Here is a 14,531-nt window from a genome sequence, read left to right on the forward strand (position 1 = left end):
TTCTCTGGTGCTTGGGAGTTTGAGTCCTTCAGTGAAGTTGAGAAGAACAAGGAGAAACTAAAGCTTGGCTGAACTGGAGGATGGAGCAGGGGGTTGCTTTTGATAGGATATTTAAATCTGATTGGCAAAATAAACAGTACTACAGAGCTGGGGGGCTGCATTTCCTATTGCCAGTGCATTTCCACCAAGAACACTTTAAAACATTAGTTCTCAAAGCTATTTTTGTTGGAAGCACATTTAAGATCTTGCGTGCTTACCATTTTATTTGGTGGTATTTAGAGCTCTATCTCTTACAACTGGAATACGAAAATTTATTTTTCCCATGGCTGATCTCTTCTGGCAGATCTATAGGTGGTAGCAGTCTGCACATCAAACTCATCTGCAGTTCTTTGTATAGACAAACTAATTTACAAACACCATAGCTCATGCAAACAGTTATGATATTTCCGTTTTTCTATTTAGAGAGGTTTTAATAATAAAACATTGTAGTTAAAATTTAGTGCTGTTTTGTTCCGTATTGTCAAAAGGAAGTCGATACATTTCTTAAAATACTGTGAGGCCAAGGAACTCACCAGCTCGGTTATAATCAGTAATTGAAGAAACGATTAAATGCCAGTAGTTTACTATTTTTGTTTTTGCTTAGCTGGTGTTTTGCCAAATCCTGTGTCTTGCGAGGGATCTCTCAGTTACTAGCGCGAACCGAGGAGCTCTGCAGTTGAGCACAATGTGCAGACTGTTCTTAAGGCAGCAACGGGTCGGGTAAACAGATCTGGAAAGATCTGTGTTATATTTCTGACTTGATGCAGCCTGTTATGTGACCTTGGAAGTCTCTGAGCTTCACTTTCTTTGTAAGATGGAGACAATGAAGCTGATCTGTGAAGCACTTAAAGATCTGCTTAAGTGATATGCTTGATTACAGCATAAAACAATGCTGCTAGGAAAAGCACTGGTGATTGCAAATGTAACTTGTTCTGCGAATCTTTCAGACTTGCTCCTGTCTTAATGAGTTGAATACCTTTTAGCCAAGAATGCTTTTAGGACAGTTAAGCATTTGGAGGGGAGGAAGAGAAAGAGGACATTGTTACTGTGGAAGAACTGGTCGCATGCAGTGTATTAAAAGATAACCCTGGAATAGTATGCAGGTGTAACTATTGTATGGTATGTAGTTCAACGAAGGTATTTTTGGTGTTAAATTTAGCTTAGGCTTCTTAAATCAGTTTGTGTGCTCTAGGCCAACTTGTGTGGATCTTTCTACGTAAAAGCACTTTAGAAGAGTTGAAGGTGATTTCACCCCACCTCTCCCTGGTGGAATTTGTTTAATATACTGTAATGCAGGTCACTGTGCAGTGGTCTCACATAGAAACTGAAGGAAACAAATGGCATCAGTACTTCATGCATTTATCCTTTTGCTCTTCTGGTCATTTATCTTTGTCTTCAAATCTTTTTCCTTGACCAGACGAAATACTCCTTACAAAACCCTGGAGCCAGTCAAACCGCCAACAGTTCCTAATGATTACATGACCAGCCCTGCCAGACTGGGCAGCCAGCACAGCCCAGGAAGGACAGCTTCCTTGAACCAGAGACCAAGAACACACAGGTAGAGCATTTTTTTCCTCACTCAAATTCTTTCCTGCCTGGTATGCTGCTGCTTACTGAAGTCACAGAAAAGCTTTGAACTTTTGTGCTCTTTTTTTTTTTTTTTGTTAAAAGGCAAAAGGTGAGTTATTCTACCACTCCGTTAATGCACAGAACTTCACTGTAGTTATTGTTTGACTTCTCTAACACACAGAAACGTTTTTGTGCTCTACTGAAGCCTCGTTATATCTAACAACATAATTCTATAAGCACAGACCTCATTTGTTGTGTTCTGTGTTACTTTTTTCCCCCAAATAAGCAAAACTTAAAAATTTATGCAGTTGAGAAGTGGGGTGTTGATGGTTCCTACTGGGTTAAATTAAAAGGTACATTGTTAATCTTATCCTAAATATAGTTAGTTTTTATAAAATACCTTTTTTTATTGTTGTTTTCAAGACCACTAACTGCAAAGAGAAGTTTCTCTTGATTAGAAATGCTGTGATGAAGATAGTCAGAAAGAGCTGATTGCTTTCTTTCGGCTAAAACTTAATGCTTGTAATCAGTGCTAGCATGATAGAAGTAGAAAATTAAACTTACTAGCAGGTATTGGCATTAGCCAGTTGTTTCCACGTACTTAAAGGCTTTGAAAGAGCAGTGTGTTTCGGGATGAGAAAGGTGTTCATGTGTACCTTGTTCTTTTCTTTTTTAATATGTAAATTTCTTCTCAAATTGCAAGGCTAGATTTTTCTCCAAGTCTGTGGAGCAAGTTTGGTTTATTCAATTTGATTGTATCAGAGGCTTCAAACTGCAGGGAAAAAGCAGATAAAAGAGTTCAGTGTAGTTAAAAATAAGACAGTAGTTTTTTCAGACAGCTTCTTCCCTATTTATTTATTTTTTAACTCCCAGTAGGCAATTAAACACAGGAGGTCTCTAATTGAGGGGTTGAGAGAGGATTTTGGACACAGTTGTTCATGAAATACTATCAGAATTAAGTAACAACTAAATCTGGTTGCAGTGAAGATCTTGTTAATCTGTTTAGCTGGCTACTGTGAATGCTCCCTACTCTTGTCTCACAAGATCTTTTTTTTATGTAGACTGCAGTTAGAAATTCAGCCGCAACCATGGTGACAAGATCAAGGTCTTCAGCAGACAGAACACTGATTTTGAAGGAATTATCTTGGCTTCCATTTCAGATCACTGGTTTTCTTTTTGTAACAGTGTTATTTTCTTAAGATATATTTGAATGATTTGTTCTTGACTCTTGACAGCATTGATTTGTAGCTACTCAGGAATTTTAAATAAACTATAAAATCACCGAGTACTCCTTAATTAGCATGAATGGGTTAAAGTGGTGTTTTGGCTTAAAGGCATATTGACTACTTAGTTTTCTTTGTATTATCCATTTAATCCGTGTAGATTCAAGCCTTGGCCTAAGGAATGTTCATGGATAAGAATAAGGAGAGATTCCATCTGAGCCCTGATTGATTCCTTTTTGTCTCCCTCAATGAAAAGAGATGATGTGGCCTCTGAAAGATGTGTTAGAAACATTATTCAGTAGTTCACTAGAAGTATGTTCTGTACAAGTCTCTATTGCTGGCCATGAATTTGAATATCATATAAACAGTACTGAGACAAATTGCCGCCTGGCTGTACTGTTACCTTACAGACTATCTCAGAAACAAACTTTTTGTACATAAAAAGTATGTGTATGCGGAAAGGTATATTGGCTACACATAAAATTATTTCCTGTCTGCTCAGCTTGGTTCATCTTGGCTGATCTCAGTTAAAAAGTTCTTATTCTCAAGCTCTATTCTGAGCAGAGGAAAGATTCCTTCAGCTGATAGTGTAACTAATTTAAAAAAATTGTTTACAGTTGAGGCATGAACTCTTCCAGCCCCAGCCTAATACTTCTAATTAATACAGGGCACTTGAACTATTCCTGCAGTTCTTACTCCATTGCCTAGAACTAGTATGGTTGCTTACCTTTTTACTTCTGAAATCATTTAATTAGACATTTTATGTGTAGTGATGTTTATCAGCTTAGCTAATTCCATTTATTAGGAGTGTAATGCATCCTGACTTGATTAGCTATATGAGATTGTAGGTGGAGACAGGGTTTTTTTAAAGTGGATTTTTCAAGTCTGTAATTGAGTTAGGCCAGCATAGTTCACACAAGGAACGTGACTGTTGATAGGCCTTTGTAGGAATGCTGTGCAAATACTTTATGTTCTTCTGTTTTATAGCGGTAGTAGTGGAGGAAGTGGCAGTCGAGAGAACAGTGGAAGCAGCAGTATTGGCATTCCCATTGCCGTGCCTACACCTTCACCGCCAACCATTGGACCAGGTATGAGGGGCTCTTCTTCCCATGTTAACTTAAGGCTGTAATGTCAGTCATGTGTTTGCAGAGGGAATTTTTACCGAACACAATGGAGGAGAAACTGTCCAGAAGCACAGTCATAGTCAGGAAATCACTTACAAGTGCTGAGGGACATCTAAAGTTTTAATTTTTTCCAGAAGTACTTACAGAACAATCACTCGTGGAATAACAGATGGCTAAAACACCTTTGTCTGTCCGTGTTTTGACAAGACAGTTGTGGGACAGGAGACACTAAAGGGGAAGAGCATGTCCTTTTAAAGCTTCAGTACATTTTCAAAGGCCTTGCCTACAAGTAGGCATTTCTGAGTGTCCTGAGAAGCAGCAGCAACTGTCAGTACGTATTTGATGGAAAATCTTTTTTTCCAAAATAGTCTACTAATTTACCATCTGCCAAAGATTTTGTGTGTGTGTTCTTAATTAAATAAAAGTCTTTACCTCAGATAAATTACAGAAGATGACCTCCAAAAAATTGCCAGTGGTAGAACTCAGGCTCATCCACCAGTGTCATTTATTCTGTTACAGTCTGAAGTTGCTAAGCTATGAGGGAGATTACTGTGAGAGGCAGGAGAACAAGTGTTATACTCTAGGACAGCAATAAAAGAGAGCCATGAAGGATCTCTCATTACCAAAAGCATGTTCTCCTGTTTTTAATAATGATGAATTGTGTGATTGTGTAGAATCCTTCTTTATTAGTAGACTGCAGGATTATCTTGATAATAAACCAACTCTGACACTTGCTTACACTTGTGTCTTTGTAAGCACATAAAATTAATTTGTACAAGAAAATAGCAGAATTTTGGTGCAATGTAATTATGCTATTGCACCTCTTAAATCGTTGTTCCTTGGTTGCAAGTCTTCACTTTTTTATGCACATGTAGGCTTTCCTTTCTTTTTCCCAGGTGTATCTGATCCTGCAGTGGTACAAATAGGCATGAATCTTACTATCATACATTGAAATCAATGGGAATAAAGATCTGCAGATACAGAACCCTGTGTAGGATCAGGGCCTGAGCTATTAGCAGTTGACTCAGTTGAATTTTCATATTTATTTGGGAAGCCTATCATGTGCCCATGCTTTCTTATTTGCTATTTTAATATATGGCCTAATTGGGAATATAAACTATTTTGTTAGCACACATTTCTGTTCCTCCTCCTCCTGGAGCCCCGCCAGCACCACCACTGCCACCACCTCTCCCGATGGGCAGTCTGATAGGTGAGACTTGTGTCAATGCTGAAGTGATTGCAGTCGTGCTGCATAATCAATAATCATCTCTTCCTAATGGACTTAGCGAAGCTGTTTTTTCATTTGTAGTGGGTGCTATATGATTTTAGTACACAAATCAATTCTGGGGTGATTTTTTTTTTCTTTAAACAATCTAATCTCCACTAATTTCCTGTGGTTAAAGCCTCTGAAGGTAAATGCACAAGGTATGGGGAAAAGGTTGCTAGTTGCTTGGAATCTCTGTTCCCAATAAAGCTGAGATCTAATTAGTCTGATCTGTAATAATTCCAAATCAGCTTGAGTATTGGTATTCTGCTGTATCACTCTTGCAGTTGAAAATAAGCCAGTACAGTTGCACTCTCACTTAAAAAATGGTAGCTGATGCGCGATGTCTGTGATCTATCTTGTGGGAATAAGGTGACTGGAAAGCAGTAGTGTCTGTCACAGTGGCTTGGGTTTGATGCTGTACTGCAGCAGGCAGATGCCAAACTGGAAGACTTGAGGATACAAGCTGACAGTTCTTGAAAAATTACCTCAAACATTACATATAGCTGTTAGGAATGGATTTAAAAGTAGTAAGTATAAAAAGACAGACACCACCACCCCTTTCCTGTCACAGGCTGATGGCAAAATTTGTTGATCTTGTTAAGAGACGAGCTTTGGAGGCTTTGACCCACATAACCTGTTACACTTTCTCTTACTGAAGTGTTTAAGTGAAAGTGACTGTGGATGGCACTACAGGACTGCAAACTTCCGGTCACACACAGTTTGTGTGTGTACGTGTGTGTGTGTGTGTATGCATTCCAGTATATATTTTTATATGGTTTTATAAGATATATACGTATGCATTTAAAAGCACAGAACATTCTACTGCAAAACAATTTTTGCACTTAAACATTGCAAAGTTGTGCATTGATCCATGTGACCTCAACGTGTGAGATTCATTAGTTTGCAAGGTTTGAGTCTTTCATCTGTCAGAGGTTAATGCAAAAAGAGCACTTAAATTGTTTTTATTAACCTTTAATTTTGTGCAGCAAGCATGTGGAAGGTAAAAATGGGCGTTCATCTTGATGAGCGAGTGACATGTCTTTCTGTCAGCCTGCACTGGTGATTCTAATCTGGTAGAAGTATAAATTCCATGAGTACAAAACCACAACTAGCAAACATGATTGGCAAACATGCCAAGTGTCTGAAGCTCATGTCATTTAATTTACTGTTTTATTAGAGCAATTTTTGATACTAGATTGGAGACAAGTTCTGGTTCACAATGGAAAACATTTGCTTTGAGCAGAATGTGGATTTTTTTGTGTGCGCTTTTTAATAAAGGGTATTGCATGTAGAATAATGAGATATGCTTACAAGTTGGAAGCTGGTTCAACTTTCCAGTCCCACCCAGTCTGTCGAAGTAGTTCTCCCAGCATTTCTCAAATGCCCTTTATATCAGTGTTATTTTATGTCCTGTGTGTTTTTTGTCATTATTGATTATAACAGGGATGTTTGTTTTCTATTAATCTCCTGGTACTGCCTTAAGTTATTGGTGGTCTGTAATCAAGTGATTCCCATGTTCTGGGCTTTTTCTGTTTTCTGCGTTCTGCTCCAAGTAATGCTCTGCTTAAGTCTTTTCCTCGGTTCCTCTGGCTAATGCTTTTCAGCTGCTCCGGGTTCAGCTCCTGGTTCCCAGTATGGCACAATGACCAGGCAAATCTCGCGACACAACTCTACCACTTCTTCAGCATCTTCTGGTGGATACAGACGGAATCCTTCTGTGACTGCCCCATTTTCTGCTCAACCTCATGTTAATGGCGGGCCTCTTTATTCTCAAAATTCAAGTAAGCTTCTGAGCTCTGAAATCACGAACTGTTTTGAGCAAAATGATTGTAAAAGCATGCATGGCATTTTAACTCATTTGTGAAGAGCATCAATAAGATTATTGCTTTCTTTCCTAAAATAGAAGGAAAAACAAACAAGAAAAACCCTCTTTAAGTTGTACGGTGATTGCACTGTATGCAATTACACTGTTTTTCCCCTCTGAGTTGTTTGCTGTTTCTCATGGCAAGAAATTATTATGATTGCCTATCTAATTATAGGCACATTATACTTAGTATTTCAGGTGTGCTTGGGGAACATAAACTAAAACCAGATTTTTTTTCAGGAGACCTAACATGCTTGTAGCACACTCCCTCCACTACTGGGCTAGTGGCAAGAGAGTGCTGTCAGAGCACAGCGCTCCTATGACAAGCTTTTCCCATTACATAGTTTCTCCCTGTCTCTGTCTCATTCCCAAATCCTATTCCTGATTCCAAGTTTCTCCTTTGTTCTTCATTTTAAACTTAACTGTTAAAGAAGGGACAGAAGAGTTCAGCCTCTTTTCTTTTCAGCAGACAACTCCTCTGTGCTTCCACACAAGTGGTATAGATGGAGATGAATGAGGGGTGGGATGCAGTGGGCAGCTGAGCTAGTTTTAGTCATCAGCTTTCTGCCTAATCACCCGGCAAGGCAAGCAAGGTTGACTGCAGAAAGCTCTGCAAAATAGGGTTAGAATTGAATAATAGAATCTTGGTGGAAAGCTAGGTTTAGATCAGGAACTTCTGACTTGCTGCTTCCAGCAAGGAAGAACTCCAGCAAGGATAATTTTGACCAAATATACGTAGAGGAGTGATAGTACTCCAGTGGCTTCTGGTGGTGTGCCAACTCCTTAAACTTCAAAGTGATGTTTCTTTAAAACAAAACGTAGATGTTCGGGCTAAAGCTCACTACAGACAAGTGCTGGTTGTTAGTATACTTACTCCTAAGGAAAGAATAGTTACGGAATGTTTGAGACACTGAGGTGAAGAGTTTTCTCAGTGGTTTGCAAGTATTACATTGTCCAAAAGCATCTTTGTATGCAGGCACAGTACCTATCTAGCTTTTCTCCCAATTCTAATTTTCCTGCTACTGTCTCTGACTCACGCTGACCCTTCATTTTCCTCCACACTCCTGTTCCCTGAAATTAATTCACCATAGCAATAGAAACTCCTTCCTGTTCAAACAGTCGTATTCTGTTGAATAAACAGGGCATTACTCCTGGAAATAGTTCAGTTGCCTCGAATGCTCTGCACACCACTGTTTCTGAACAGTTGTAGTTTTCCAAAGCAATTTTTTGCTCAAATGCAGGTGCTATTCCTTAGTCTAGCCTCTCTGGTGTTTTCAAAATACTGATTGTCAATATTTTTTTTGAACAGTATTTTGATGGGTGTTTTTCTACTTTAAACTATTTTTCTCCATTTCTGTAACTGGTGATTTTTTTAATGCTACTGTCTTGACATTAAATCTAGGTTCCGTGTTTCTTTAAGATTTTACTTCTCATGCTAACAAATATTCTGTTTTTTCTTAGATGTTTACTTCAATTTTGTGAGAAACCTGTTTGTTGTCCCTCTTTTATTGATTGTTTCCCCCATACAGTTGATTTGATTATTGGTTTTGTAATGAACTAAATGCTTCATTTTTATTCATCAGACGTTAATCTTAGTTATGGCTTTATTTAAAACTGTTGCTTACTTGGAAGTACAGAACCTCTTTCAAATTTGATTCCAACTGGATTATGCTGCTGAATTCCCACCTTCACAGGAACTTCTCTATTTCAGTGTAAGAGAAATTCTCCTGAGAAGGGGCATGGTATAAACAAATGAGTTATGTTCTATTGTTTCTTTTTCTGTTTCTTTTTTTTTTTTTTGGTTTGTTTGCTTTGTTCTCCCCCCCCTCCTTCACTGGGAGATGTCCCACCAGAGCTGGTACTTTACATGGCATGTCCTGCTACCACCATGCCTCTCTCCTACCTGTTGAGGAAAGAGCAACTCCTCAGCTGTCAGCCCAGCGTCTCTGAGCACTGGTGCCTGTGTTTCACACCTCATTTCTCGCTGAGGAGGTCCATACTTCACAGGAGATGAGCTTGTGAGTGCTTCCTGGGCAGCTCTGGGCACCAGTGTAGCCAGTGGTAGCTGTTGAAGCCTTTGCCAGATTCTTGAGTTGCTGAGCGCCTCTAACAAGAGAAGACTTAATAATTTAAAATAGAGCTCCATTCAGCTCTAAACCCACCCGTTTTCCTACCAACAAGCAACAAGGTCCCTTTTCACATTTTTCCACTGCCCCCCTCGCAAGCCTGAACAGAGCAAAATGATGGGAGATGCACTCTGTGTGGACACGAAGCATCGACATGACACCATTGTTGCCTTTGTAAAGCAGTCGTCTTTGCTCTGCAGCAGGGCTGCTTCGCTGCATTTGCTGTAGCTCCCTGCTCTTGTGTTAGAGGAGGAGTCCAGCGTCCTCTACAGCATCACCTCCTCTTCTGGTAGCACACTTTTTAAAGAGAACTACTACTCAGTGAGCAGCATGATGGAAAGCCCCGTGTTGCATGCTGCCCAAGTGAGGCTGAGTGGTCCCCTCGGCACACGCAGCTCCCCGACACGCAGCCTGCGCCCTGGGTTTTCGTTCAGATGGACACGGGCACGTTTTGCTTTGTGAGCCTCAATTGGCTAGCCACGAATTCAGCCTTGTTGGAAACACAAGCTTGAAGAAGGTTCTTCCGTGTGTGTGTTCTTGTTGTTCTTTACATACTTTGTTTTTTGTGGTCCTCGTTACTGACGGCTGCTTTTGTTTGTTTCTTTTTTTTTTTTTCCTTTTTCCCCTGTGTCCGTTGACTTCCCCCGATATGCTGTGTGCATTGCTACCAGTTTCTATTGCTCCACCCCCTCCCCCTATGCCTCAGTTGACTCCACAGATACCTCTCACAGGCTTCGTGGCCAGGGTGCAGGAAAACAGTAAGTTTGGACAAGCTGAGCTGTTAAAGGGTAGAGCCTACTTTCTTCTAGCATGCATGGCTGGCAAGTCAGACTCTCTTTTGTTTCCTTTTCCAGAAGCTAATACCATCTTGCATTCTAGTGTCGATATGCTATTGGAGCTGAAGGGCACACTCTTCAATATTTTATAACGTGCATGATTATTACTGACCCATTTAAGATCTGAGCTGCAAATTTATTATAGAAAAACAGCGTGAAATACGTGGCATCTGCTTGGTCTGAATATAGAAGTGTATCTTAATTAAAAATATTAATTTCATGTTGATTCATCCTGCCTGAGGCTTCTTCAGTAGGGATAATTGATTAGTTTTTATTAGAAAGGCTTATGTAGACTGTCAAAATATGTACTGCGTAACCACTGGCTCTAATCCTCCAGTAATTTTTAGGAACCTCCACAGTCAATTGAAAATGTGCAGTCTTATGATCTAATGCCACTACAAAGGAGCTCCTAAGGTATTTCTCCTCTCGTCAGCCTTTCATTCTCCATTTCTTTGTGTCCTCTAGCCAGGTTTTCCTGCAGAGCTTCTTGCAGCATAGCTTTGCTAGTTAGGTTTGTGAAAGAGACGCCTCCCGGCTATGATCTGTGCTGCAAGGTGTTTTCCACTGGTCTTTCACTGCTTTTACTGTTTTTGCTTAATTCATTTCAGGTGCGTGCTCCTGTCCCGAATGCTAGCACAGGGGTAAAGTCATGCTCCTGCTGCAGGGACATCTCTGTCGTAGGAGAATTGTAGTTCAGTAAACAAAAGAGTGAATGGAATGTAGATAGGGCATGAAATGAATATAAAACATACATAATAAGTATAAAAAATTTCTTAAAGTGTTTGGGAATCATAGCAAAGTCTGCTAGAACCTCGGAGGCTCTTAACTACGTAGTGATGCTCCAGCGGGTACTTAGGGGCCCTCAGATCTGATCAGTGCTGCTGTCCAGCTTCCCGTACGAGCTTTTAAGTGCTCATGTTCTGAGCATTCCCCTAGAGATAGGAGGCATCTCTATGGTTCCCATTCAAAACGAAGATGTTTTGGTGTTATGCCAGGTAAATGCTAAGAATCATGTTGTTGTAGAATAGCATGCCACAAAAATGTGTTGACAAACCCTTCCAAAATGCCAGGCGTAGAGGTAGACCTCCTAAAGATGAAGGTTGCTGAATGTCTTTGCTTGCAGATAAACTTGAGAAAATTGACACCTGCTTCTGAATTGTTCCAAGTACTGTCCTCCTGGAGATAACACAGCACTTGGGAGAGCCAAGGTGAAAGGGACAGACTTACTTGTGTGTGTCACAACAAGAAATAAAGCTGACTTGGGAATGAGATTGCAGCAAAAAGAGCTGAAGCTTGAAATCTGGTCTAGGAATTGTTCTGTTTATTTTCCTTCTTTAATAGTCCCTTGGGTTTTAAAGTTATCTGATGAGTATGGCTTTGAGCTGCATTTTGGAGGTAGGAGTGCATGTGGCAGTCCACGCATACACTCAGCAAAACTGGTTGTAGAGGCTGTTGTGGTTGAGTTTTGGCCTTGTGTGCTTCATCTGCCTCATTTTCTACCAAATGTCTACATGGAGTGGAGTTACGGAGACGCGTGGGTAGGCTTGTCTTTTATGGGAAAATGTTCCTTCCTTATCGTGAAGATCTGTGGGTTTGGAAAGCAACATCCCCTGCTACGTGGAAGTCTTTCAGATTTCTTCTAGGGCAGATGGATTACGAAATATGCCAGGCCTATTCTTCTTTTCCTGCGCCCTGTGCCCAACCTGTGGGTATCTTCTTCTTCAGAGAGGTTTTCTGATGTGCCCAGAGACCTCTGATCAGATGTAGACTGCTGCACTGTCACCGTCACCCAGTCCTTTAAAGAGGGCTCTGCTGGTACCCACTTAAAGAACAGGAATGTGAACACACAAGAGAAGATGTTTCAGTTTGGAGCTGTATAAATACTGGTCCGGTTACCCTTTCTCATCTAGAGTGTTTTTCTGTTTGTTTGCTTTTTTTTTTTCTTTTCTTTTTTTCTTCCACCTCCTAGGAAAATTAGTGGTATTCTAGGTTCTGCCTGTTTTAAGCTCAGAGCCAGGAAACGTCTAGGTTAAAGTCCCGGAGGTGGGGATATGTCCACAGGGTGGTACTTGTCTAATTTTCTGTTCCATTTTCTCCCCTTGTTTTAATGTGAAGTTGAATTGTTGTAAACGTTTCCCATGAAGCACGCAGTTTCAGCACTGCATCTTGGTTAGGGTCTGTCTGTGCTGGCACTTTCACGCTTGCATTTCTTCCCCTTTTTTGTTCTTTTCAAATAAGCAACTCATTGTTGAATAAATAAAACTTTTTGCATTTATTAAGGTAAGGATTTCTCAGCATCTCAAAGGAGCGTTGCCTCAATACTATTTTTTTCCTGGCTGCAGATGAAAATTAAGGGTAGAAATACATTTTGTGAAAGATGTGCCGAGAAGACTGCACAGACCCAGTCCGTTTATAAATCGTGTTGTCATGTGTCTGCGGTGGATTAATGAAGCCTGCCTGGGAGTGCTGCTCAGTAACGCAGGCAAGACACGGCGTTCAGCTGGCTGGAGACTTTGTTAGTCTGTCTCCAAGAGACACAAATGGGCTTCTGTATGGCCGAGGGATCCCTGACACAGTGGCAGGCAGCCTGCTGATGCAGAGCTGTGGGCTGTGTGGCCCAGCTGGTCACGTTGCAGAGGAGCTGGGCCCGCAGGGGAAGAAGAGCAGCAGCTCCCCAAGGGGGTACAGCGCAGGCTGGGTGCCAGGGCTGCCGTGGCTGCTGCCCCGGCAGCTCCTGGCCCCTGCAGCAGGGGATTTGGCTTCCCCTGTACCAGCACGGCCCATCTGACACGGCTGGGATGTGGCAGCGGAGCTCAAGCCCCTCATCAGGGGCACGTGGCCGAAGCCCAGAGGTTAGTCACTGCTGGAGCAGCGGCCAGGCAGGAATAAAGAGCATTAAAGCAAACAAACCCTCGTCGTAATTTTCAGTGCCGCTGTAACTAGCTGGAGCTGGAGCTTCACTGTGGTGTTCGTTACGTGCAGTTCAGCGTAGCTTCCCTAAAACTAGCGTCGTGTTTGGGAGCACGCTCCCAGCCTTTGGAGCACGTGCCCTGCTCCCTCAGTCAAACTTTCTAGAGCAGGGGTTTTCAACCCATGTCTGTGTTCAGTGTGCAGGCTCCCAAATTGCTTGTAATTCCTGTATAAAAAGCCATGTTTAATAACAGTAACTTCTCGATAAGTTCTGGTTTCATAGTGCTTACACCTAGGTTGATGTGTAGTGGACTGCAGTTGGTGAGCAGTGAGAGGAATGACTTGATGTCTTGCATCTGAGTTCTCTCTCTCTCCCTTTTGCTGCCAGCTGCTGTGAACTGAAAATTAATTTGATGAGCTAATTTGAAGAGTGCTTTGTACCATAATGCCTTTCTCCTTTTTCCCTTTCCCAAAGCAACTTGTAGTTGTGCTGATTGGAGAATCTCAGGGCAGGGATTTGACATTTTAGATTACACACTTCATTCCTTGAGCACTTTTCCCCCAAGAACAGCAGCTGCCTGTTGTAGTTTTCCATCTATTAGATGAATCCTGGATGTGCACAAGCTAGTCTGGAAGATAAGGATCTGTTCAAAGCTCTCCTTCCACAGAAGGATTACTTGGCTTTCTCTTACCTGGTCAGATCTCAAACTCTGGTCTCTTCCCTGTTTTGTGATCTGCACCAGATCTTTTTGCCCCCTTAAGGCTAGCTCTGAGAGAGAAGGAATCCAAGGCAGTAGTGTTTGGAAACAAATGAAAATGTTTGTCTAGGCAAAGGATTTGTTTAAAAATTGAGCTGCTGGTGCAGTCCAGAGGCCTGTTGCTGCCTGGCTCAGAGGGTGCCGCTCGGAGTCCTCCCATAGCTAACAGCTGCTGCTAGCCCTCGGCGCGGGGACGTCGGGGCAGGAAGCTTTCCTCTCTGCTGGTGGTCAGCTTACGCCCTGCAGCATGTGCTTCGACTCTAGTAGCATTTATACCTAGATTTGACCACTAATAACAAACGTAGTTGTATGTCGTAGCTTTTAATACGAAGCCTCTGTTTCTAATCAGTGCATGGGATCATAGTGCATGCTGTGTGTGTCCTCGTCCCCACCCCTTTTATTTACAGTCTTACAGCCTCAGGTTGGTTTGTGCCTGCACGCTGGTTTTGATTAAAAAAAAAACAATTTCCCAACGTTTCCAGTTGCTGATAGCCCGACTCCTCCCCCCCCACCGCCCCCCGACGAGATGCCGATGTTCGATGACTCTCCTCCTCCTCCGCCCCCACCCCCTGTGGATTACGAGGACGAGGAGGCTGCTGTTGTGCAGTACAGCGATCCCTACGCGGATGGAGATCCTGCCTGGGCACCTAAAAACTATATAGAGAAAGGTAAGAAGTGTGGCAACTCCGTGTTACTGCAGTGCTGGAGGATTAATGGTATCTGAAGAGGATGAAGGACTTAGCTTGGGTCTGGTGAAAACAACCATTTTCCCTGCTAAGTTGGAACTCTAACCATTCTTTTCGTAGTTTGTCAGT

At 41.7% G+C, this 14,531-nt stretch overlaps 1 protein-coding gene across 19 annotated transcripts in view; it reads left to right on the forward strand.

Moving 5' to 3' along the window:
• ABI1 (abl interactor 1) overlaps window positions 1-14,531 on the forward strand; it is an 80,251-nt gene that overhangs the window by 63,074 nt on the left and 2,646 nt on the right. For 3 of the 19 annotated variants that reach the window (XM_040548765.1, XM_040548766.1, XM_040548774.1), the window contains 6 exons: window positions 1,457-1,597; window positions 3,819-3,919; window positions 5,085-5,165; window positions 6,827-7,003; window positions 9,884-9,970; window positions 14,199-14,384. In XM_040548765.1, coding sequence (XP_040404699.1) covers window positions 1,457-1,597; window positions 3,819-3,919; window positions 5,085-5,165; window positions 6,827-7,003; window positions 9,884-9,970; window positions 14,199-14,384 — 773 coding nt within the window. The remainder of the gene's footprint in view (window positions 1-1,456; window positions 1,598-3,818; window positions 3,920-5,084; window positions 5,166-6,826; window positions 7,004-9,883; window positions 9,971-14,198; window positions 14,385-14,531) is intronic. The other 16 variants (XM_040548768.1, XM_040548770.1, XM_040548780.1 and 13 more) reach the window with 7 other exon arrangements.

Source organism: Cygnus olor, chromosome 2 (assembly GCF_009769625.2).
Source record: "Cygnus olor isolate bCygOlo1 chromosome 2, bCygOlo1.pri.v2, whole genome shotgun sequence".
Classification (NCBI taxonomy): Eukaryota; Metazoa; Chordata; class Aves; order Anseriformes; family Anatidae; genus Cygnus; species Cygnus olor.